This window comes from Vipera ursinii (genome assembly GCF_947247035.1).
Source record: "Vipera ursinii genome assembly, chromosome: 2".
Taxonomy (NCBI): Eukaryota; Metazoa; Chordata; class Lepidosauria; order Squamata; family Viperidae; genus Vipera; species Vipera ursinii.
In genome coordinates, this window is record NC_139513.1 from 269,846,395 (window position 1) to 269,871,210 (window position 24,816).

Sequence of the window (24,816 nt, forward strand, 5' to 3'; positions counted from 1 at the left end):
GTCACGCCGTGCCGGTGGCTGACCCGGCTTCGGTTGAAGCGTGTCCACTTCGGCCTCGTCGTTGGCGTCGCCGCTTTCCCCGCAGTCACCTGGTGAACGGCTCTTCCCGGACTGCTGTGGTGTGACCCGGTCGGATCTGGCCCCTCAGCCATGTCACGGGCCAGGATTTCGTTTTTGACCTCCTGGAGCATCAGTTTGGGGTGTGCAAAAAGTTTCTGCCGCAGTTTTCGGTCCCTGAGACCGAAGATGATTCTGTCCCGCAACCTCTCATCCAGGTTCTCGAATTGGCATAAATGGGCCACTTGCTAGACACCTTCGATGAAGTTAGCTGCCGATTCGCCCGGCAGCTGGTCCCGTTTTTCGAACTGGTACCTCCAAGCCAGTTCCGACATGCGTGGGTTGAAATGCTGGTCCAACTTTGCTATGAGGTCGCTGTAGGTGACAGTGTCGATAGCTGTCGGTGTACACAGCCCTACCACTATGTCGTACACGGCCGAACCGCTAGTGCAGAGTAGGGCTGCCAGCTTTAAGCCATCTTCCGTGATGCAATTGACCTTCATGAAGAATTCGACTTGCCCCACGTGCGACTCCCATCGCTCCGGGTGTGCGATGTTGAAAGCCAGTATCTGCCCGATCTGTGCCATGGCATCCGATCCATCCGAGATCCGGCTTCTGGGTCCTGATCCTGCTTCCCAGGTCCGATGTGGTGACCAGGCGAGTGCAGCCGCCGCTGCGGTTGTCTCAGTGCAGATTGAAGCAGGATCCCACCTTCATCACCACTGTTAAGTCGGGAGTCGCAGGTGAATGAGACGCGCAGGCGATGGTTACAATGGAATCTTTATTGGATGGCAGGTGGAAAGAGCTGGGGAAAATGGGGCTACCTGGGCACTCTTATACCTGTCCAGGTGGGCACCAGCCAATAGATTTAAACCGTGGTTTCCCACCTGGCTGGCAGCCAATAGGTTTACTTGGTTTTCCTGCCAGGCGCAGCTCCTTGCCGGAGCTGTCCAGCACAGCGCCTCCTGGAGTTATTGTAAGTGTATGTTGGCCCCCATGCATTACACCGGGGAAACTCCTCCCTCCACATGGAGCCAGTGAAGTGCTAAAAGGAGGGGAGAGCAGATCAGAGGCCTTTTAACTTCTAGCAACATTTTTTAAGATTCCTTGGAAATCAGTAAGAAAATTAAAAAGCAGATTTTTCTGTTGTTGTTGTTAGCTGCGAAGTCATGTCTGACCCATTGCGACCCCATGGCCGTTTCTCCAGGCCTTCCTGGAAAAGAAAGTACAAGGACCTCCATTTTTTTCAAGCAGCCTGCTTTTCCAGACACAGCAAGGACCAACTAGGCAGAAATTTGTCTGGTCTGAGCCTGTAAAGTCCCTTGGGCCTGTCTGCTGTTCAGCAAGGATAGAATGTGAAGGCTCCAGAACCTTCTGCAGGGAACACACAAAAGCTCTGTGGGTTTATTTCTCTTTCCCATCCTCCTTTTTTTGTAAGGAGGATGCCAGCTGAAAATATCTGTTCCCTTTTTCTTTCAGTACCTTATTTGTTAACCTTTTGCTCTTTGCTCCATTTGTCTCTTGTCTCTATGAAAACATAATGCTATACAACGAGTTAATTAAGGAGGTGTTAATTAGTGTTACACTATTAGTTGCAGTAAGTCCCCCAAATATTGAGATTTAATAATGCCATAAAATTCCATTTCATTGCATCAAATCGCTTCCTCTATGATTTGCCATAAACGGGCAAATCAGATGCTTCTTATGTATTTCCTTTGCCGCTTTTTCTCCCCGGTCCGAAGATAGCCAGATTCCTTTTAGGACATGGGTGTCAAACTCAATTTCACTGAGGGCCGCATCAGCATTGCGGTTGCCCTGGGGGGGGTGAGGTGGGTGGGTAGGTGTGGCCAGGGTAGGTGTGGCCTACTGGGTGGGCATGGCTAGAGTGCGTATGGCCTACTGGGTGGGCATGGCCAGCTCTACATCATTCGCATCAAGGGTGCCTATGGGGGCCTGGGCAGGAGTGGGAGAGATCTGAGGGTCTTTGGCAGAAGGAGGGTCTCTGGGCCAGGGCCAAGGCAATGGGGTCCGTTCCCTCACTGTTTCCAGGATGGCTACGCGGGCCGCATGAAACCATTTCGCGGGCCGGATCCGGCCCCCGGGCCCTGTGTTTGACATGTCTGTTTTAGGACATTAATAAAGCAATTTATGACTCATGGACTTCAGTTCACATAGTGTGGTGGGATGGAGGGTTTGTTGTCACTGTGTGTTGGGGGAAGAGAGCACAGGGGGAGGCTCAGCTAATCTCAATGTACACATGTTGTACTTTGACAATAAAGGTTTATTATTCATTCCCTTCGAATGCTATTTTTATTTGCAGTCTACGCAAATATGTTAGCTATGCCAAGCCAGGCCTGTGCAAATAATCATAGTTAATTGGACCTTAACCAACGGGCTCAAGGAAGCTCTTCCAATTTAGCGCCCAACGAAGTGAGCGCAGTCTCTTTTCGCACGTACACCCGGGGTAAGTTATTTCAGCCCAACCTAGCAGCTATAAAACCACCCGCTCCGAAGTGACGGGTCGATCTCCTCTGCGCAAGCGGTGCGGCTGCAACACAGACCCCACCCAGCGCCCCTTTCCCTTCAGCCAAGCCCTCCCCCTCCTCCCTCCTTCCCCCCCCCCGCAACACAAGCCCCGTCGCTTCCCTTTTGGGACCCATTGCCCGGTATCCGAGCAGCCAGAAACCCCGTTACGGGAAGCGCCTCCCCCTCCGCTTGCCACGCCCGTGGCCTCACGTGACCACCATGTCAGCCAATGGCGGCCCGAACGGGTCCCCTTCCCGTGCGCCGCGTCGCTGCAGTTATAGCCGAGAAGTCGGTAGCAAAAGCGTCTGCGGCCGCTAGGCTGGAGGGCGATGGTTCGGGGCCTGCAGAGGTTGCGCGGGAGGAGAAGCGAAGCGGTGAGTGGCGGGGGAAAGAGGATGTCACGAACCCTTAGCCCGTTTTGGAAAAAGGGGAGCGGGAGAAGGGCAGCCGCCGAGCCAGGCCGAAGGAAGGGGGGATATGGTAGTTGCCTAGCGGCGGTCGGAAAAAAGTCCGCCCTCGACCTTCGGGGCGAACCCTGGCTCCGGGGGTCGGCAACCTCGGCTCTTTTATGACTCGTGGACTTCAACTCCCAGAATTCCTGAGCCAGCTATGCTGGCTCAGGAATTCTGGGAGTTGAAGTCCACGAGTCATAAAAGAGCCGAGGTTGCCGACCCCTGCGCTTAGGCCCTGGAGATAGGAAACTTCCTTTGGGCGTCGGAGGGCCCGAAGGAGTCCAGAAATCTCTCTCGGCGCCCATTAGGACCGCCGGCCTTGGGCTGCCCTGCTGCTCTCATTTGAAAGACCTCTTCGGTCCGTCCGTCCAAGAGCGGAGACGCTGTTCCGCTCTCCGGATCAGCCCGGCGCCGCCGTCGTGTTTTTCAAGCCATCCGCTTCTAATTGCAGCCTTGGGAGAAAAAAAGTGAACGGGGGGGTGGTGGAATTTCCGAGCGCTTCTTTGTGTGTGTGTGTGTGTGTGTGTGCTTTTCTAATGTGCTGTGTGTGTGAGAGACGGACACACACTGGTTTGTTTTTTTTTTATCTTGCGTTCAGAACGGAGTTGGGCGATGACCCTGGTTAAATAAATAATCCTGACTCCCAAGGTGTGATTGCGGTGACCGTATTTTATTAGAAACAATACTATAAAAGGGACAAGCCTGAAACGCGGGCAGATCTGAAAAAGGGCTCGTAAGGATTAAAAAACGTAATTGTTCCGGCTCATAAGGAAAATTCGAGACCGAGGAAGGGAAGGGAAACTTGACAAAGGTGTATTCTAATAATATCTAAAAAAAATATATGACAAGGCTTGAAGTTATAAGAAGCAAGTGTTAAAAAAAAGCATTTCTGTAATCTGCATCACAAGGCACCACTTGTACAGTAAAAGATAAAATGACTTAAAGGAGGAAAGTAAATTTTTGAAAAAATAACGATCTAAAGGAAGGCTTCTGAAATAAAAGACTGTCATTTATTTGAAGATCTGGTGTGTGCTAGACTTGGAAGGAATAATTTAGTGTGGCTAGTGAAGTTATCCTCAGTTCATTTATTTTATTTTAATTTAATTTTATTTTAATTCCATTTATATCCCGCCCTTCTCCGAAGACTCAGGGCGGCTTACAAGCTTAGCAGTAGCCTTCATTCTATGTATATGCCTGCTTATTAGGGCTTTCACACACACACACCCAAGCGGCATTATTACAAAGTCAGCTTAATTGCCCCCAACAATCTGGGTCCTCATTTTACCTACCTCGGAAGGATGGAAGGCTGAGTCAACCTTGAGCCTGGTGGGATGCGAACCTGCACTAATTGCAGGCAGCTGGTGTTACTTAAGGAGGCATTAGCCCACTGCTCCACCAAGGCTCCTTTCTCTTTTCCTGACATCCTTTCAACATCTGTTCTGCAAAATACACTATAGGTAGTCCTTGATTTACAACCATTCATTTAGTGATGGCTGGAAGTTACAACGCTGCTGAAAGAAGTGACTTACAACCCTTCCTCCAACTTAGGTGCTTGGTAATCAACATGTATTTTACAATGGTTGCAGTGTTCCTGGGTCACAAGAATGCCATTTGTGACCTTCCCAGCTGGCTTCTCACAAAGTCAATAGGGGAAGCGAGATTTGCTTAGTGACCATGTGATTCATGGTCATATAACCAGAAAAAGGTTGGAAAATTGAACAAAATTCAATTAACTGCCTTGCTTAGCAATAAATTCTGGTCTCAGTTGTGATTGATAGTCAAGGTTGACTTGTAGTCATTTGGTCTGTAGTCCTGACTATCTTTCTATCCTAAACTGCTTTAAAATTCTAAATCTCTGGATTGTAATAATCTGCTTTTTTGTATCCGTACGGTCTTGTACAAATAGAAACCTTGACTTGGGGCTTTATCTCATAGGACCGCATGGAATGCCTAATGCAGGTTAGATGTACACGCTTGCAGTGTACAGGTAGTCTTCAACTTATGACCACAATTAAGCCAAAATTTCAATTGCTAAGCAAGGCAATTAAGTGGGTTTTGTCCTGTTTTACAACGTTTTTGCCACAGTGAAGTGAATCACTGCAGTAGTTCAGTGCATCATGAGGTCATTAAGGGAATCTGGCTTGCTTGTCAGAAGCCAGCTGGGAAGGTTACAAATGGTGATCACATGACCCCGAGGGAATGGAGCTGTCGTAAATACATGCTAGTTGCCAAGTGCCTGTATTTTGATCACATGGCCATGGGGATCCTGCATTGGTCATAAGTGTGAAAACTGGTTATCACTTTTTTCAGGGCCATTGTAACTTTGAATGGCCACTAAACGAATAGTTGTAAGTTGACTTCCTATAGTATGTATAAAGTCTGGGTGTCAAGAGGAAGGATGTCTAGAATTCTTCTCAATTACAGTTCAGTGTTCCATGTTTAGAAAGTGTTTTTGTCTCTCTGTGTGTGTGTTTGTGCACTGAAGCATCTGCTTATTCTTCCCAATTGTACAAGCTTTATCATGGAAGAGCTAGAATGCAGTTCTGTACAATGTATATCACCTGTACATACTATTTAAAGTCCAGTATCTATAATTGCACTTAATTATATACCTATTTACCTTTGTTTCTCTTCTTGCTCTCCTTATTTTTCTTTTCTCTCACCCTTTCTCGATTAAATTGGTTTATAAAAATTCTGTATTTTTTACATTAATATAGGAAAAGTTACAAGTAAATAGCTATTATGTGTTATAATTCACAGTTTGGTAATTAGCAATACTGTACCAATTTTAATAAACTTAGAAGCACTACTTATTATAACTGAACAGCTCTGATGTTTATTTTAATTAATAACTAAACTGCATCATATGGGGAGAGTCTGTGTGCCCAATAAGGGAAATTCTGCAGAAAAATGTAATGATGTCACACACGTGAACTTAATTTCCTGCATGCACATGTCCTGGCAAATTTGAGTTGTATATTGAATACTCTTGAAAACATGATTTTCTGGAATTTGATGCCTGTTAACCCTCTTAAGTTAATACTTTTCTATAAATAGAAAGGAGTAGCAGCAGCCGGAACAATGTTCTTCAGGAAATTCCTCAATTGCTCTCAAACACATACAAGGAAGGCTTTCTTGTTATTTTTTTTCTCTTTCATATAACATCTTGCTACCTTTTCACAGAAATTATAAAGTAACAAAATATATTTTGCAAAGTCACTGTTTTCTACTTGAATGCTTGCAAATGTAAATATTTAGGAAAGGGAGTGTCAGAAAAAAATGTTTGCAATCAAACATTGTAATGGGTTGGATTCTAAAAAAATGGAATAAGTTTCATGTAGCTTTTTTTTAGTAGAGAAGATTAGACAACATTGCTAGTCTTAGCCATTCCCATGCTGCATCCAGCATTCCCTGCTAACAGCAAGAACAATATCAGTCAAATGAAATCAAACGTCAGCTTTACACAAGTCCGGCATACTCATGCTAGCAAGAAGGGCTTACTTCGGATCTCATCAAAGAACTCTGTCTGGCGGGATCCAGAAGAAAGTGTTCTCTGCTGCAGCACCCCTCTTTGGAGCATCTTGTTCCATAATATTTTAGATGCAATTGTATTATGCATAATGGAGATGTGTCTAAATATTGCTGCAATATTTACTGAAGTTGAGAAACTGGATAAAGAATTATAAAGGCAAAAGTAAAGAGCACACTTGAATTATGGTGTAAAAATCCTCAGAGAGGCGAGAAGTTTAAGGAATAAAATCAGTGGTGGGATTCAAATATGTGAAAAATGTCTCTCTGTGTGGATGCCACTTCTGGAACTCCATTCTTTGTCTGGGCAACAAAAAATTAGCTACCAGTTCTGCTGAAGGGGTGCGAACTGGCTGAATCTCACCACTGAACAAAATGCAATGACAGAATCGGTGGATGATTGTGGTGAAAGCAATAGTGGTTTGCAAGAGTAAATAGGAATGAAGAATTGTCATGCAAACTAGATTTAGCTGTATTTTAATTGCTTACTATTCTTTTCTGTACTTTTGATAAAATTTCTGGCCCTGAAAGGAACCAGCATATGGGTGTACATGTATACGTATGCAAATATTATGCTCTGCCTAACTGGATTGAAGAAATGGCTCAGATACATCCAATTCTGCTTAGGATTTGGGTTTTTGAAATGATTAAATCATGCTTGCTATTTGGTAGTAGACAACTTAATTGCCTTATGTTTGTTTCTTTTAAGAAGTTTTAATAATAGTCAATTTTCTATAAGGTATCTACAAGACCTATGTAAAATTCTTACACTGTAATAAACATCCTTTACATATTTATCCAAATATTGATGATAAATATTCATTTCTTCAGTGGAAAGAGATTTTCATTCATGTCTTTTTTTAAAAAAAGGAATAGATGTTTAACATTGTCAGATAAAAATACCAGTTTTGGAAGTGAGGTTGGCCAGGAATCAGTAGAAGCATTTTCATATGCAAATCAGAATTTTCAGCAATTTTGGCTTGTTGAGAAGAAACAAACATGCCAATGCTGCATGGTCATTACATCTATGGAAGCTTGTTTATCATGATGTGCCAAACAGTCTTAACTTTAGACAGATGCTTCATTTGCATGTAAGAAACTTCTGCTATTTAACTGCTCACACTGTAGGAAATGCTAGTTTGCCATGAATTGAGAATGTATCATACCTCTTAAATAATGGCAAAAGTTTCAGTTGTATGCTTGGAGCATTCTGATCTATATTATATCTCTTGGAAGAATTTTATTAAAGAATTGATATATTTTGCCCAACTTTATGATATAGTTGTAACAGTTATACAATAATATTGCTACTGCTAAATCTATAGGACAGGGAAAACAGTACTTTACTGTACTTTAATGGAAGGCTGAAGAGGGATATGTGGCATCAAGCACCTATTGTTACAGAAGAGTTCTCTACTGAAATCATGAATTAACACAGCAATTGGGGAAGGGGCTGCTGTTAATTCCAATTTTTTAATTAAATTGAACAGTATACATCAGTACCTGATCCAAGTTATGTCATTTTTATAATTTACAGGTAGTCCTCAACGTACGACCACAATTAAGCTCAAAATTCCTGTTGCTAAGTAAAACAAGTGAATTTTGCCCCGTTTTGCAACATTTCTTGCCACACTTGTTACATTGTTACACTACAATTGTAACATCAAGATCATTGATCTTTTTTTAATTTTCTGAATATATGTGTTGAATCCAGAAATTTTTTAACTTTTTTACAAGTTACCAAAAATGATAAATCTCCTCTTGATGTTTATATTTCTAGAACTTACCGTATTTGAAATACCCTTTTCACAGTTGGAGACTAATCCAATTGACTGACTTACCTGTATTGCAAGCAGAAAACTCAAAAGTGTTACAGTTGTAGTTACAGGCAAGTGCCAACAAGGTGTCAGTGAAAATACATTCCACTCTAAATAGGCTAACCTGATTACAATATTCTAATATATAGTCCCAACCAATGCAGTTGGTTAGAAGAAAAAAGCATTATCGGAAAGCAAAGTCCAAGAAAAGAAGTCATAGTTTTAACAACTATTTGTAAAAAAAAATAAACTTCTTTTAGATTTAAAAGGAACTCTTCCCTTTTCTTGTTATTAACTTTCTGATATGTACAAATTACAGGTCATAACCACCACTCAATCAATATTGTAACTTTGAAGTCACTGAATTGAGTGGTTATTAAGGGCTTCCTGTATGTGTGTGTGTGTGTGTGTGTGTGTGTGTGTTTGATTTTGACTGAATTTTCTATCATGCTTAAGATAGCTGAACTTACCTACTAGGAGATACCTATGTAAAAATAAATGACTGATTCATCATTATAAAAAGAGGTTACATAAATATGTTTTACAGTGACTTGGATCAAAATGTTTTCAAAATGGGACATGTCAATGCAAGGTGTCTACATTCTCCTAAGCATTTACTACTTTGGAGGTAAGTCAGTAAAAATGAGTTATTGTGCTATGCTGAACAGGACTGTGATTTAACATTGTGTTTAAATTACATTAGTGATTTTGAGTATTAGTATGAAAGTTAGGTTATAGAAAAAGAATACAGTTATAAACAAAAATCTGTATAGGTTCAGAGTTGATGTGCTAGTTATTTGTGAATTAAAACCTTTTGAATAGATGCCTAATTCAAATTTATTAAGACAGAGTCCAATAAAATGTAACAAGATGAGACAACAGCAGATTAATAATTGAATTAAAGGACACTAACTGATTTATGACTTGAATTTAAGAAAGGAACTGTAAAAGAATTGGGGATCCAAGGGTGATGGGGAACTAACCAGACAGATTGGTTTGAGCCCATAAGATTCTAGTTCTTTATTTGGAGTCCCCCAAATTTAAAACAATCTCATTGTCATGTTTTGATGAGCTGCCAACTGCAGTGATACAATGGCGTTTTCAGAAAATACCAATGAAAATCTGCATCTTGGCAGATTTCATCAAGTGATGTTTTAGCTCGGTCTTTCTATTATGCTACACTTAGTATCAGTAGGTCGGCTCATTTTAACATGTTTGCTCTAATATGCTCTAAAATGTTACCCCAAAGGAAATATAACACTTCTTTGCAGTTTGTTCATTACATTCTTTAATTACTGGTCCTATTCCAATTCTATAATAAACTATACTATTCTAATTCTAGAAGAACTAGTTCCTAGAAGACATATTAATTCCTAAAGGTAAAGGTAAAGGTTCCCCCGCACTTGCGTGCTAGTTGTTTCCAACTCTAGGGGCCGGTGCTCATCTCCGTTTCAAAGCCGAAGAGCCAACGCTTGTCTGAGGATGTCTCCGTGGTCATGTGGCCGGCATGACTAGACGCCAAAGGCGCACGGAACGCTGTTACCTTCCCACCATAGTGGTCCCTATTTTTCTACTTGCATTTTTACATGCTTTCAAACTGCTAGGTTGGCAGAAGCTGGGACGAGTAACAGGCTCTCACTCTGTTACGCGGCACTAGGGATTCGACCCGCCAAACTGCCGATCTTCTGATCGACAAGCTCAGCGTCCTAACCCACTGAGCCACCGCGTCCCTTATTAATTCCTAGCATAGTGCTAAAGTTAAAATAGACATTAATACAGATAGCAATTATCAAGCTCCTCTAGAGTTTAAGTCTAAAATAAATGAATGAAAGTCTAAAACTCACCAATTTGTGAGGGGAATGTTCTATTAAATTCCAGGATGTTCTGTTTCTCCTCAAGTCCATGTAAAATTTCTGTTTTATGTTTTGAAAACAACTAGTAATTTATGTAAGACATTACACTTGTCCCCCAAGAGAGAAGTTAGCTTTTCTAGTGCACTTTTGAGAAAGCTATTGCTGTTTTCTATCTTAATTGTTTATGTTAAAGCAATAACTATGTTCTCCAATGGAAAAATAAATCTAATCATTTCTCTCAGTTTCAGATGGATTTCTGAACATGTGTGGCTATATCGTCCCAGAGTCACCAGTAGTATTGTCCACTGGTTCCAATTTTACAGCATTTTGCATTCTCCATGATAGTTGTTCTTATTATGCTGACCAAATTGTCTGGAAAACGAAAACGACAGTTGTCCCTAAAGAACAATATAGGATAATAAATCAAACTGCTTCTAGTGTGACATTCAATGATACTTCTACATTGGTTTCTCCTCTGACTTGCAACATTTTAGTACCTGGGGGTATAGTACAGAACATCTATGGAATTCAAATTCAACTGGGCTGTAAGTCATGTCCTTTAATTTTTCTATGGATGGGAACTTGGATAAAATTATACTGCTAGGATATATTAAATTACTTATCTTTTTAAGATCTTCCCATTGCACGTTCTTAAATTTTAGCTATACTTGAATACAAAAGGGGACAAATCAGCATAACAAATATTTTGGCAAATGTAATGAGAAAGGACATCACCAGACGGTCAACACAGAAATCAGATTGACTATATGCTCTGCAGCCAAAGATGGAGAAGCTCTATACAGTCAGTAAAAACAAGACCAGGAGCTGACTGTGGCTCAGACCATGAGCTTCTTGTTGCAAAGTTTAGGCTTAAATTAAAGAAAGTAGGGAAAAGCGCTAGGCCAGTCAGGTATGAATTAAATCATATTCCTGTTGAATATACAGTAGAGGTGACAAATAGATTTAAGGAATTAGATCTGATAGACAGAGTGCCTGAAGAACTATGGACAGAGGTTCGCAACATTGTACAACAGGTAGCAACCAAAACCATCCCAAAGAAAAAGAAATGCAAGAAAGCAAAATGGCTGTCTGAGGAAGCTTTGCAAATAGCTGAGGAAAGGAGGGAAGCGAAAGGCAAGGGAGAAAAAGAAAGATATGCCCAATTGAATGCAGAATTCCAAAGAATAGCTAGAAGAGATAAGAATGCCTTCTTAAATGAACAATGCAAAGAAATAGAAGAAAACAATAGAATAGGGAGGACCAGAGATCTTTTCAAGAAAATTTGGAGAGATGAAAGGAACGTTTCATGCAAAAATGGGCATGATAAAGGACCAAAATGGCAGGGACCTAACAGAGGCAGAAGAGATTAAGAAGAGGTGGCAAAATTACACAGAAGAATTATACAAGAATGAGCTTAACGTCCCTGATAATCACAATGAGGTGGTCACTGACCTCGAGCCAGACATCCTAGAATGTGAAGTGAAGTGGGCCTTAGAAAAGCTGAGCAACAACAAAGCTAGTGGAGGTGACAGTATTCCAGCTGAGCTATTCAAAATCTTAAAAGACGATGCAGTAAAAGTGCTACACTCAATTTGCCAGCAAATTTGGAAAACTCAACAGTGGCCACAGGATTGGAAAAGATCAGTTTACATTCCAATTCCAAAGAAAGGCAGTGCCAAAGAATGTTCAAACTATCGCACCATTGCACTCATTTCTCATGCTAGTAAAGTTATGCTTAAAATTCTACAAGCTAGACTCCAGCAGTATGTGGATCGAGAACTACCAGAAGTACAGGCAGGATTTCGAAGAGGCAGAGGAACTAGAGATCAAATTGCTAACATACGCTGGATCATGGAGAAAGCTAGGGAGTTCCAGAAAAACATCTACTTCTGCTTCATTGACTATGCTAAAGCCTTTGATTGTGTGGATCATAACAAACTGTGGCAAGTCCTTAAAGAGATGGGCATACCAGACCATCTTATTTGTCTCTTGAGAAATCTATATGCGGGCCAAGAAGCAACAGTGAGAACTGGACACGGAACCACTGATTGGTTCAAAATTGGGAAAGGAGTCCGGCAAGGCTGTATACTGTCGCCTTGCCTATTTAACTTATATGCAGAGCACATCATGAGAAAGGCAGGGCTAGATGAATCAAAAGTTGGAATTAAGATTGCCGGAAGAAACATCAACAACCTAAGATATGCAGATGATACCACTCTAATGGCAGAAAGTGAAGAAGAACTAAAGAGCCTGGTGTTGCGGGTGAAGAAGGAGAGTGCAAAACTTGGGTTGAAACTAAACATTAAGAAAACCAAGATCATGGCATCTGGCCCTCTCAATTCCTGGCAAATAGATGGGGAAGAAATGGAGGTAGTGACAGATTTTATTTTCCTTGGCTCCAAGATCACTGCAGATGGGGACTGTAGCCAAGAAATTAAAAGACGCTTGCTCCTTGGGAGGAAAGCCATGGCAAATCTAGACAGCACACTAAAAAGCAGAGACATCACCCTGTCAACAAAAATCCGTATAGTCAAGGCTATGGTCTTCCCAGTTGCAATGTATGGCAGTGAAAGCTGGACCATAAGAAAGGCTGAGCGCCAAAGAATTGAAGCCTTTGAACTATGGTGCTGGAGAAGACTCCTGCGAGTTCCTTGGACTGCAAGGCGATCAAACCGGTCAGTCCTAGAGGAGATCAACCCTGACTGCTCTTTAGAAGGCCAGATCCTGAAGCTAAAACTCAAATACTTTGGCCACCTAATGAGAAGGAAGGACTCACTGGAGAAGAGCCTAATGCTGGGAAAGATTGAGGGCAATAGAAGAAGGGGACGACAGAGAATGAGGTGGCTGGATGGAGTCACTGAAGCAGTAGGCGTGAGCTTAGATGGACTCCAGAAGATGGTAGAGGACAGGAAGGCCTGGAGGAACATTGTCCATAGGGTCGCGATGGGTCGGACACGACTTCGCAACTAACAACAACAACAACAAATGAGAAAGGCTAAATAATTTTCCCATATTTTGAGTACCATTTACACAATTTGAGTGTATTTTCTGAGAAAGTATGTTTGTTTTTTTAAAGTGGAATTTTCAAGTAAGTTTCTGAAAAAGATTGAAATATTAGTAAAGTACAAAAGCATTTGGTTAGGTGGGCATGTTATTTTTTTCTTTCTAGTTGTTAATGAAAAATCACGTTCAGAGTTTGGGTATGCAACTTAATATTCTAAACACATGGACAATTTCCATATATTTGCTGCCCTTATTCTAATTCAGTTATGGTATTAGATGTGCTGGGCTTAATGTTAATGAAAAGATGCTTAAGCAAGAAAATACAAAGAAGGGAATCTGGAAAGATCCCTCAAGCAAAGTTCTTTCCAGGCTCCCTGTTTGTATTTCCTTTTTTCGATTGGATCAAGATCCTAGCTGTGATCTTTGATGCAGGAGAAAGGAATGGGACTTGGGAATTGCAGATTATCCATAATATTCCAGCCCATTCTGTTTATAGAAGTGACTTTAAGCACTTCACAGAAGCTTCATAAGGGTAAATGAAGGAAAAGGGATGGAAAATTTATTTGCATGTATCCTTTTGTTGTCACAAATTTTGGACTACTTTCTGGTATGTTTTTTTTTCTTTTCTTTTTTTTCTGCAGTTCCTCCCGAGAAGCCTACAAACTTGAGCTGCATTGTGATTCAGACACAAGTAACATCCTTTATTCAAAGATGTTCCTGGGAACCTGGAAGAGATACATTATTGAGCACTAATTATACTTTAAAGCATAGGTGGTAAATATATTTTAAAATGAGCTACTAATTTCTTTTATGTGTTCAATTAACTTTAAAGGAACTCCTAACCTTCTCAAATTAATGGTTTCATGTGGCAAACCTGAAGTGTTTTATGCAGCCAGAAATTGTGGGATCAGTTACCCTGTGAACTGTAAGCAATTCTAACAGTTGGTTCCAAGAAATGTTCCAATTTGAGCAAAGGAGAACTTAATTCAGTTTTAAGCTGACTTCTTAAGAGTAAATTTCATTTAATTATGTGATATTTGCTTGTGATTAATTATGCCTCAGATTATGTGAATGTGTCCTTGTAGATACATTATTATCATGTCAAGATATTAATACATTTAATGTCTCAAACGTGTTTCTTTTCTTTATGTAGGCCATCTACAATGCTTCCTGATTGTATACCTCAAGATAGTAATAATTATTGTACCATTTCTACTGTCGTCTTTTTTGTCACCTTGGAAATGTGGGTAGAAGCCAAAAATGAGCTTGGAACAGCTGAATCTGACCACATTGAATTGGATCCGATAAATTATGGTAATTATGCTCCTTTCCATTAACTAATGTTAGAAGATTCTCATTAATTCTTTCACTTTACATTTGAAATCTCTTTTCTCCTCTCACAAATAGTCTGGATTTGAAGAAGAATATGACTCAGAGCATCTGGGCCTCTTGTACATAAAATTTGTCAGCAGCTCCTTGGAGTACCTGAATGTTTTTCCTGGGCTCAGGCAGCTTCATTTAATCTAAAAAAAAACAAAAAACATTTGGTTAAATGAATTGCCAGCAGGGACTATGAGCACATTCGTGCATGGTCCAAATCTTAAATGTCAAGAAGTATATAGTTCTAAATGCAGAACATTGGGATCGAAATTATTGAAATCTATATATTCAACTATGAAACAATTTTTCTCCCTTTGTTCCTAGTGAAACCACTGTCTCCACACAAGCTTTCCGTCAATTCAGGAGAATTTCCTAGAATCTTAAAGGTGTCATGGGAAAACAGATTTAATGAACCTCAACAAAAGATAAAATATAAAATTCAATATAAGATCTTGAACATGAATGATTGGAATGAGGTAATCCTATAGCAATTTTTTATTATGGCAATCTCTGTTTTATTGAACAGGTAGCCCTCAACAACTGTTCAAAGCTATGATGGACCTCCTGGGGTACTTGTGACATGATTACGAGGTTATGATGACCACCCTTTCCCCCCCAGTCACTTGACCACATTTGGAGCATTCATCAACCCACATTTATGGCTGTTTGCGGTGTCCTATGGTCATATGACCACATTTTGCAATATTTTTGTTGATAACTTGGCATTTACTTCCAGTTTTTGGCAAAACCAGCCCTTAGTGAACAATTGTTTCACTTAATGACTGATGCAAAAAAGGTCATAGAATCAGACTGCGTAGAAGAAACCCTATAAATATTGTACATCTCAAAACAAAGCTGCATGGAAGTCTGGGGAAAAATATCTGGTTAATGTCAGAGGCTGGTAGGCAGTTATAAGAAATGCCTAGTGCAGATTACTTCTATCAGATTTTACAACCAAGGAAATGGATATATGTCTTAATTTTTTGTTGAATAAATGATTGTAGTAAATACTATTTTTGTTTGATTATATCATCTTTTATCTTTGTTTACTGTTTGGATGAAGATAAAATATTGATATCCAATATTGATATATGTTTTAAAAAGAAGTTTACATGCAATGTATTTACCTTTTCACATGACTGTACAGATAGTCCTCAACTTATGACTGCAAATGAGCCTGGAATTATGGTCTTAAGTTGTGGCATTCAGTAAGTAGGCCATTATGTGACTGCCCAATTTTATTGCTTTTTTGTGGCAGGCGTTAAGTGAAACCATTGTCCCCAATGAACTTTTTTTCGTCAGAAACTGTAAATGCTCGTTTCTGGCAAAAAACCCACCAAAGTACAGTGAAACTGGGATGTTGTAAATGGCTGTAAATGCCCTTTTAAGACTTTAAAAAGGAACATACAACTTAGCAGTTTTCAAATCATAGTGAATGAGTATCATAGTGAATATCATAAGACTTACAAAATTCAGCTTTATTTTCAGATTCCTCCTGAAGATACAGCTTTCCTGAGAACTTCATTTACTCTCCAGGAACTCAGTCCAAATACAGCATATCAGATTAGACTGTGTTGTGCAGTTCATTTGTCAAAGTACTGGAGTGATTGGAATGCAGTAATTGGATTCACTGCTGAAGACAGTAAGCAGTATTTAATTGTTTACCTGGGGCAAAGATGTCAAAACATGAAATTGTCACATGTCTACACAAGTTATCCTATAAGTTGAAAAGAGCATAAAAAGAGATCTATAACTCCATAAGCAAAGATCCTGAATTTGGATGATCATTACTGTCAAGCATGGGAGATCTGATACTAAAAATTATTAATATAGTCTCTGAAATTAGTAATTATTTTTGCTTCAGCAATCAACATTGGTTATATAAAAACAATAATGTTCTTTTGAGGATTGTGTGTTTCAAATTCAATTAGGGCTCAAAATGGCTGTGCCTGAGTAAAGGATTAAAATGACTTTTAAGATCATCATGTAAAAAATGCAGGGCAGATCACACAAAATCTTACAATGTTATAGGAGAATTTCCCCCCCCCCCCTGATGATATGGATAAAAATTATAGAGGATGAGATGTTCCATCTTATGTAAATTATTCAGCATTTTTTTCCTTTAGTTTGAAAACTGATATTAATAATCCACAAATTATGCAGAGAAAAGGACTTTGGGGTGAGGGTTGTGTGATAGGTTAGGAGTGGGAGGCACAGTTCTCCAGTGGTTCTCCTCCTACCTTCTGGGACGCTCGCAGTCGGTGTTGGCAGGGGGGCAGAGATCGACCTTGAGACCTCTCATATGTAGAGTTCCTCAGGGATCGGTTCTCTCGCCTCTCCTGTTCAACATCTATATGAAGCCGCTGGGCGAGATCATTCGTGGTTTCGGAGTTGGGTATCATCAATATGCTGATGATACCCAGCTTTTTATTTCGACCCCGAACCACCCCAGTGATGCCCTCGACGTGATGTCCCGCTGCCTGGAGGCGGTCCAGGTCTGGATGGGGAGGAACAGGCTTCGACTCAACCCTGACAAGACTGAGTGGCTGTTCGTGCCGGCATCCCAGGAAATTCTGATTATCCCATCTCTGGCCATGGGGGGTGAGCTATTACCCCCCGTAGATAGGGCGCGCAACTTGGGGGTCCTTCTAGATTCACAGCTCTCCTTAGAGGAGCATATTGGAGCTGTGACTAGGGGGGGCCTTTGCCCAGGTTCACCTGATGCGCCAGTTGCGACCCTATCTAGACCGGGATGCCTTACATACAGTCACTCATGCGCTCGTGACTTCTCATCTAGACTACTGTAATGCTCTCTACATGGGGCTGCCCTTGAAGTCCACTCGGAGGCTCCAACTGGTGCAGAATGCAGCCGCGCGAGTTGTGCTGGGAGTTTCCCGATACTCCCATGTTACACCTTTGGTCCACGAGCTGCATTGGCTGCCGGTTGTCCTCCGGGTGAGATTCAAGGTGTTAGTAATGACTTACAAAGCCCTACATGGCATGGGTCCAGATTACCTACGGCAACACCTGCGGCCGGCGTCAACTTCCCTCCGTCCAGTGCGCTCCCACAGAGAGGGCCTCCTCAGGGTGCCTCCAATCAAAGAATGTCGATTGGTGGCCCCCAGGGGGAGAGCGTTCTCTGTGGGCGCGCCAGACCTATGGAACCGCTTGCCGGTTGAGCTCCGGACGGCCCCCGACCTTCGCTCCTTCCGGCACGATCTAAAAACGTATCTATTTGAGCAGTCTGACCTGGTCTGATGGGTTAGGGTTGGGGTTTTAATACATCTTAATTATTGTTTTAACCTTGGGCACTTATTTAATTCGCTTTTAACTTTTGTATCCTGTTTTTGTATTTATTGCCCTGTACACCGCCCTGAGTCCTTTGGGATAAGGGCGGTATAAAAATGTAATAAATAAATAAATAAATAAATATACAGTACTGTGAAAGTCTAATACTTCATTTTTAATATTTTAAGTGCTGCCATAGAATATTTAATACCAACAGAAGATTAATATATATAATGTATATCTGGCATTAATACTAAGCATTATTACAATGGTGCATATGTCAAATTGACTTAAGACAGATTTTTTAATTTTGATAAATATGCATTACATAAAATGAATAGTGAAGGTTTCTGATTTTATCCTCTGTTAGGACCATCTAAAGGACCAGTTCTTTGGCGTAACATTAAAACATCTAACTCAACAGGAAATTGGACATTAGGCCTTCTTTGGAAGGTAGGAAAAAGTTATATATCATGAATGTCTGGCTTTTGATGTTCTCGGCAACAATAGGTATCTTTCATGGTCTAATACGTTTATATATTGCAATTAAATGTGTAGTTTTATAATGTATAGCATTGCCATTGCTTAGGGCAGCGTCTTCATGAAGTATCCTTTGGGATAGATGTAAATAGTAAAAACAAAAACATAGTGTAAAATAGTGTTTCTCAAGTTTGGCAACTTTAAGATATATAGATTTCAACTACTAGAATTTCCTAGCAGACAGTTGGCCTGGCTGAAAAACACTGGTGTAAGGGATTTGCATTGTTCTGAGGACTATACTTGGCTTTTAAGTAACATGAAACTATTCCAAAAAGTAGCTAAGGTCATGACAAGATCTATTTATGATCTAATTTAATTACTTCCCATATGTTTAATCATTTTTTCAGTTAAGTATAAAAATTACAATTCAGTGAACTTGGGAAGGGGTGGGGAACTTTTAAGAACTCTCTGAAGCAGGGGTCCCCAGCCTTTGGACTGGCTGTAGCGGCTTCGGCGGTTTCGACAGCTTCACACGTGCAATCTAAATCCCACACATTTAAAATGAAGCTTCATGTGTTCACCTGCTGCTTTGGCAGTCCCGTTCCCAAAGAGCTATGGCCCAGTACCAGTCCATGGCCTGGGGGTTGGGAACCCCTGCCCTAAAGGCTTTCCAAGACCATATACACCTCTCTTTGGAGAATATGAAAATATATGAAAAGTTTTCTAAAACTTTTTAATATATAAAATATATTAAAGGTTTTCTAGCCTTTGGTGCTATGTATTCTAAAGGGTCAAGTTGCATACATAAATCCTCAGTTATAAGCATATATACATATATTTCACTGGGTTGTAGAAGTCTTAAAAGATTGCTTGATAAATCTTGTAAGAGTTTGGATCATATTCTGCTTTAAATGGAATTTCTTGAAAAAAAGCATAAGAGCATGATTGATGTCGATGTCTATTGAAGCTGGTAAGAAAATCAGGTTTTAGCCTATAACAGGTCCCCAACCCCTGGTCCGTGGACCAGTATCGGGCCATGGGATGCCAGCAACCGGTTCGCACAAACAAGGAAAGCCCCATCCGCAGGATGCAGGCAGCACACAAAACCATGCCCCCTCCGGTCTGCGGAAAAACCTCTCTCCACAAAACTGGTCCCTTGTGCTCTTAAGGTTGGGGACCTCTGGCCTATAACATTTAATAAAATATAGTTAAAAGCAGCAGAGTTAATGAAGCATAATTAGATTATACTCTGTTTCAGGTAGACACAGATTGCCCTACCGCTGCCTATTAACTTTTCTAAGACATTAAGAATGACATCAAAATTGAATGTATAACACAGCTATTAATTTGATTTCTTTGTAAGCATTCACAAGTCATTCCTATATATTTGGAACACGTAATTGTAATTCTGTCTTCTGATCATCTTGATCAGTGTCCAAATATTGATGAACATTATTTCTACCAATGTCTGAAATAAACAGAACATGAATAACAGAAAATGACCTTTGGGGAAGAAAGCCTGTGTAATGGTAGGTGGGAATAACTTTGCAAGATGGGAAAGAGCCACAGCTAAGGACAGATTGGTTAAGAGGCAACTTAGCTCACAGAAGTAACGAGGGCATGACAGATGTCTCAGAAGGGATCCTCCATGCTGTAAAGAAAAACAGACTTGCAAGATATTGTTAATGTAAACTTATAGTAATGTAGAGTTAATACTTCAGGGTGAGCCTCTTGTCTGGACCACCTTGAAGGTTGATATCCTGTTACCCATTCAGTCTGTAGTACCTTCCATTTGATGCTTTGAGTTCCGTTCTAGTAAACAAAGTATTTGTGATTTCTTAGGTGATATTCTTTCTTTTTTACCATTTAGATTTTTCCCAGGATAAAAAAGTAGATAGAAATACTAGATTCAGTCCACAAGCCTTTGTGAGCATTTCCTGTAAATTATTTTTTCATACAGTAAGGTCCCTTATTTTTTCCTGACAAAGCCACTTGTAAAAGGATCTTGGGTAAAAAGATTGAGAATTGGCTTTCTTAACTTACTATAACCCACTGCTAGTTTGGAACAGAAATGCTGGATTAGTTGGATGAACATCTGGATGTGTACAAAGCATTTTATTTTCTTCATATATCTCTATAAACAAATTTACTTTTTAACAGGAGTTGAGTCCTTCCGAAGCAAATGGAATAATTTTGAAATATGAAGTATCTATTTCAGGAAGACCGCCACTTTCTTTTCCAACTAAATATTACACTCTGAATGCCACGCAACTGATTTTAAATGTACAAAATGGAACATACGATGTGAGCGTTACAGCATTTAACAAAGCTGGTAAATCTCCTACATCAGTTTTGCTTATTCCAGCAACTAATTCAAAAGGTAAAAATTTTCACATACCTAATTTAGTGAGGGAGAAAAATTCTAAATATTAACGTTAATAGACCACTTTTGTTTTTCTTATGGGGGCAGTCCAGTTTTATTGAAGCCAGTTTGGTTTACTGTTTTAGGAACCAGGCTAGAAAGCAAGAGACTATGAGTTCAAGTCCTGCCTTATCTATGAAATTCAGCTAGGTGGCCTTGGGCTAGTCACTCACTCTAAGCACAGCTCTCATCACAGGGCTGTTACTGTGGGGAAAATAAGAGGAGGAACTTAGTAACTTTAAATTATTCAGACTAATTTGTTATTTTAAAGATTTTTCTTCTGTTTGAAATGACTTATTTAAAAAAAAACTTGTCTTCAGTTTTCTTCAAAGGTAAATTTAAGGAAAAAATTCATCTTTGTTGCAACAATATAGTTGTAGCAATTATTTTGATTAGTTATGTTAGTGAATAGATAAAATATTCCATTTAGGTATCTTAAATATAATGCTTCTTATATATACAAGAATTCCAATTAGATCTTAAAGTTTCAGTTGAACAACTGCCTTATGATATAATTGATGTGGTTCTAAAATATCTGAAGAACTGTCTCACTTCAATTGACTAGCCCACCACACTTGTTCCAGTGAAAAAGGCCGCCTTTGGATTCTGTTGGCCAAAGAATGTCAGTTGGCAGGGTCCATGAGAAGACCTTTTCTGCCATGGCCCCCACACTATTCAATATTCTCTCCTCAGAGCTAAGGTTCACCCTCGCACTCCTGGCGTTCCGGAAGAGCCTCAAAACGTAGCTCTGCTGCTTAGCCCTGGGTCCTGACAGGCCTGCTACGTTGCGGGTGGCTGACCAGCTAGAAAAAATCTCTATGCCTCAGACCTCACATCATCTTGATTTTTAGCTTTTTTATATTCAGTTTTTCTAATTTTAATTGGTTTTGGTAGATTTTACTTTTTATTATATTATAAGCCACCCAACATTGCTCTATCAGTGAGATGGATGGCATGGAAATTTAATAAATAAAATTTCAATAGGTATACAAATTAAAAATACAAATTAAAAATTATTTTCCTTTCCTAAAATACATTTGCTGCTATAGGGATGTCAGATACGAGAATTTTAAAAAGTTTTAAGCTATTGAACATAGCCTGTCAGATGAGAATAGTAAAAGTGCTTTAATATCTGAATTCTCTCTCTTGTTCTCAGTGTTAAAAAATCCTTGAAATCTTGTTCTAGTTCTAATGTTTTCTTATCTGTGACTGTAGACATCCTCTCTGGCTTCGTCAGAAATATGTTGGGATTGGATTGTTCATATGGCCAACTGTGTTATATTTCAAATAAGGGTCTTCAATTGAATTTTGATGTTAAAATTAGAAACTTTTTAGAATGCTAGAATTTTCACTTTATATCTCTTGCAGAATTAAGGGTTGTTGTTTTTTCCTAATTTCAGCTTCTGTGAAGAATATTGTTGCATTTCCTGAAGATGGAAAACTCTGGGTAAATTGGTCAGCTCCCAAAGAGTCAGTTAGTAAATATATAATTGAATGGCAAGAAACATGTAGCAATTTAAGTTGCCCTACTGAATGGCAGCAGGAACCTGGCTCAAAACAGAGAACATTTTTAAAAGGTAACCCTAAAGAATAATCTGTCATTTATACAATGGAGAGAAGAATTCTTTAGATGCACTTATTTCCTTTTAAAATAAAATCAACTCTTAGTTTTTATGTGCTATGCCCACCACACTATATCTTTTAACGTAAAAAGCATGCAAAGTGCAGAAAAGAAATAAGAAATAATATGCATTTATAAATAATATAAATTATAATATATCTTATAAATTTATAAGAAATAGCAAATGAAAGAAATTAAGGCCAAAGTTATAAAAAAAGAAATTAAATCTAAATCTGCAGGTTTCCTATGTTACTGGCCTTAGTCATACTTGTGGGAGAAGCAGTATTCAGCAGTAAAGGTGAATTTTATAGCATTTCGGCATTTTCAAGCCAATATACTGCTTTTCCATATAAGCTAAGACCTCTAACCTGGAGATAGTTTGCAAGCCAATATATTGTTGTACAGTTGGAAATTAGTTTTGTTTTCCCTTTTTTCATAACCTATAAGCTGCCCATAGTCATCTCGTAGGGGAGATGAGCAGCATAAACATGTACTAAATAAATAAATAAAATTGCATCACTTAGCTGTGTGGGAGTAGGAATTTTTATGTTACAAATACATTTTTCCTCAATACAATAATTCCTGAATGACATCGTTTTAACAAAACAACTAAAATCACTATTCTGTTGCCTGATAGAATTGTGACTTAATTATGACATAAGAAATATGTTCCTTTGCTGTTCAAACTCCCACTGTATGCCCCATCAGTTTGCGGGTCATTGAACCTTGAATAAATTTTGTTTTGATTCTTTACTACAGATGCCACCTCAGCAATGTGCTCAGAGAAAGCCTAGAAAACAACATTGGGGGCAGACTGATAAAATGTGTTGTGTCCTAGAATTTTGAAACTTCTTGTGGAGTAGATTTGGAAACTGATTTAGAATTTTAGAAATAAATAAGATTTTTTTGGGGTAGCAGGCTGTTATTTAAAGCTTGTTATACATAAAGCAGGCCAGAATAAATGTTGTAAAGATGTCATTCCTTTTATTTTAGCTGCAAAGTAAAAAAGCTGGTAAAGGAGAGACTCACATGGAAGTGTTTTTTTAACACATTCGCACATCTTTCTCTGATACTGCCAAGTGATAAATCTTTGATATCCACATTTCCGATTAATTTTTATTGTTGGAGTTTGTTTTATGCAAAGGACTATTAGCCCACTACAAATAAAAATGGCGAAGTAGGGGAAATCCCAAATGTTTGAACATTCTCTACATTCAAAATATTTGACAAACTAAGATAATGTGGTTGTGTATTTTTGACATAGTTCATTCTCACAATTTTGTTTTTAATATTAGCAGTGAGTCTTAGAATATGTATGACAGAACTAGAATTGTACTTCTGCATCAGCAGAATGCCATCAACTGCAGCTTCTTTCTTCTAGCAACTCGGAGCAGAGGTTGCTTAAAGATTGAAAAGTTTATAAGTTGATCTTACAAGTAAAAACATTACTACTTTAGTCAAGCATCTTTTTATTTTTAAATATGTGTTAGAGTAATCCTGCTGTTCTGATCATATTTTAATTTTGGTTTCCCCAACAAAAAGAAAATCATTTATGTATTAAATGGTTTATTTCTATGATCACTATTTCATCGAAATCCAACAGTGATTTCCCAAAGAATAATCTCTTGCCTTTTGCTTTCCCTCATGCTTCTTCATCAGAAAAATAGCATTGCGTGAAAATGTAATATATTTGTCTAGTACAGGGGTAGTCAACCTTGGCTCTTTTATGACTCGTGGTCATAAAAGAACCAAGGTTGCCTACCCCTGGTCTAGTAGATGGATTGTAATGGGACACATGCAGGTCGTCCTCAACTTACAACCAATTGTTTAACAACCATTAGAAGTTGGGACAGACAGAGGTTTTGGATTGGAGAGCCACACCACTACCCTACAATCATGTGACTGTACTTTAGATGCTTAACAACATGGCCTCATTTATGCCCATTTGCAATGTCCCATGGCCACATGTCATTTTATGACAATTTTGCAAAAAAACTTCAGTAATTATGTCTGGTTTTCAGCAAAACTGCGTTCATAGTGAACCATTATTAACTATTGCAGATTCACTTAACAACTGCAGTGCTTAACAACACTGCAAAAAAAGTTGTTAAATCAGGTTGGTCACGTCACCTACCCATTGTGACTTAGGATCAATAAAGGGCAGGCTCCATTATAGTCATAGCTCAAGAACTACCTGTACCACCAGAGCTAATTTTGGAGAAATGCAAATTGTCTTCAAGCTTTATGTACATTTATTACAATTATTTATAACTTGCCTTAAAGCAGCTTGCAAGCAATATTAAACAACTGCAAAAAAAAGGAGAAAGTTTACAAGCATTTCTAATGCACAAGCAACTTTTTGCTGCTGTACCTAGTAGTATCTCTGGTT

The 24,816-nt window shown here is 39.5% G+C and overlaps 1 protein-coding gene across 2 annotated transcripts in view; it reads left to right on the forward strand.

Moving 5' to 3' along the window:
* Positions 1-2,877: 2,877 nt before the first annotated feature.
* IL6ST (interleukin 6 cytokine family signal transducer) overlaps positions 2,878-24,816 on the forward strand; it is a 31,477-nt gene continuing 9,538 nt past the window's right edge. Inside the window, exons 1-10 of one of the 2 annotated variants that reach the window (XM_083356545.1) lie at positions 2,878-2,957; positions 8,928-9,008; positions 10,476-10,778; positions 13,878-14,010; positions 14,390-14,550; positions 14,941-15,092; positions 16,105-16,258; positions 18,275-18,357; positions 20,545-20,764; positions 22,207-22,383. In XM_083356545.1, coding sequence (XP_083212671.1) covers positions 8,942-9,008; positions 10,476-10,778; positions 13,878-14,010; positions 14,390-14,550; positions 14,941-15,092; positions 16,105-16,258; positions 18,275-18,357; positions 20,545-20,764; positions 22,207-22,383 — 1,450 coding nt within the window. In that variant the 5' untranslated portion in view covers positions 2,878-2,957; positions 8,928-8,941. The remainder of the gene's footprint in view (positions 2,958-8,927; positions 9,009-10,475; positions 10,779-13,877; positions 14,011-14,389; positions 14,551-14,940; positions 15,093-16,104; positions 16,259-18,274; positions 18,358-20,544; positions 20,765-22,206; positions 22,384-24,816) is intronic. The other variant, XM_083356546.1, reaches the window with a different exon arrangement.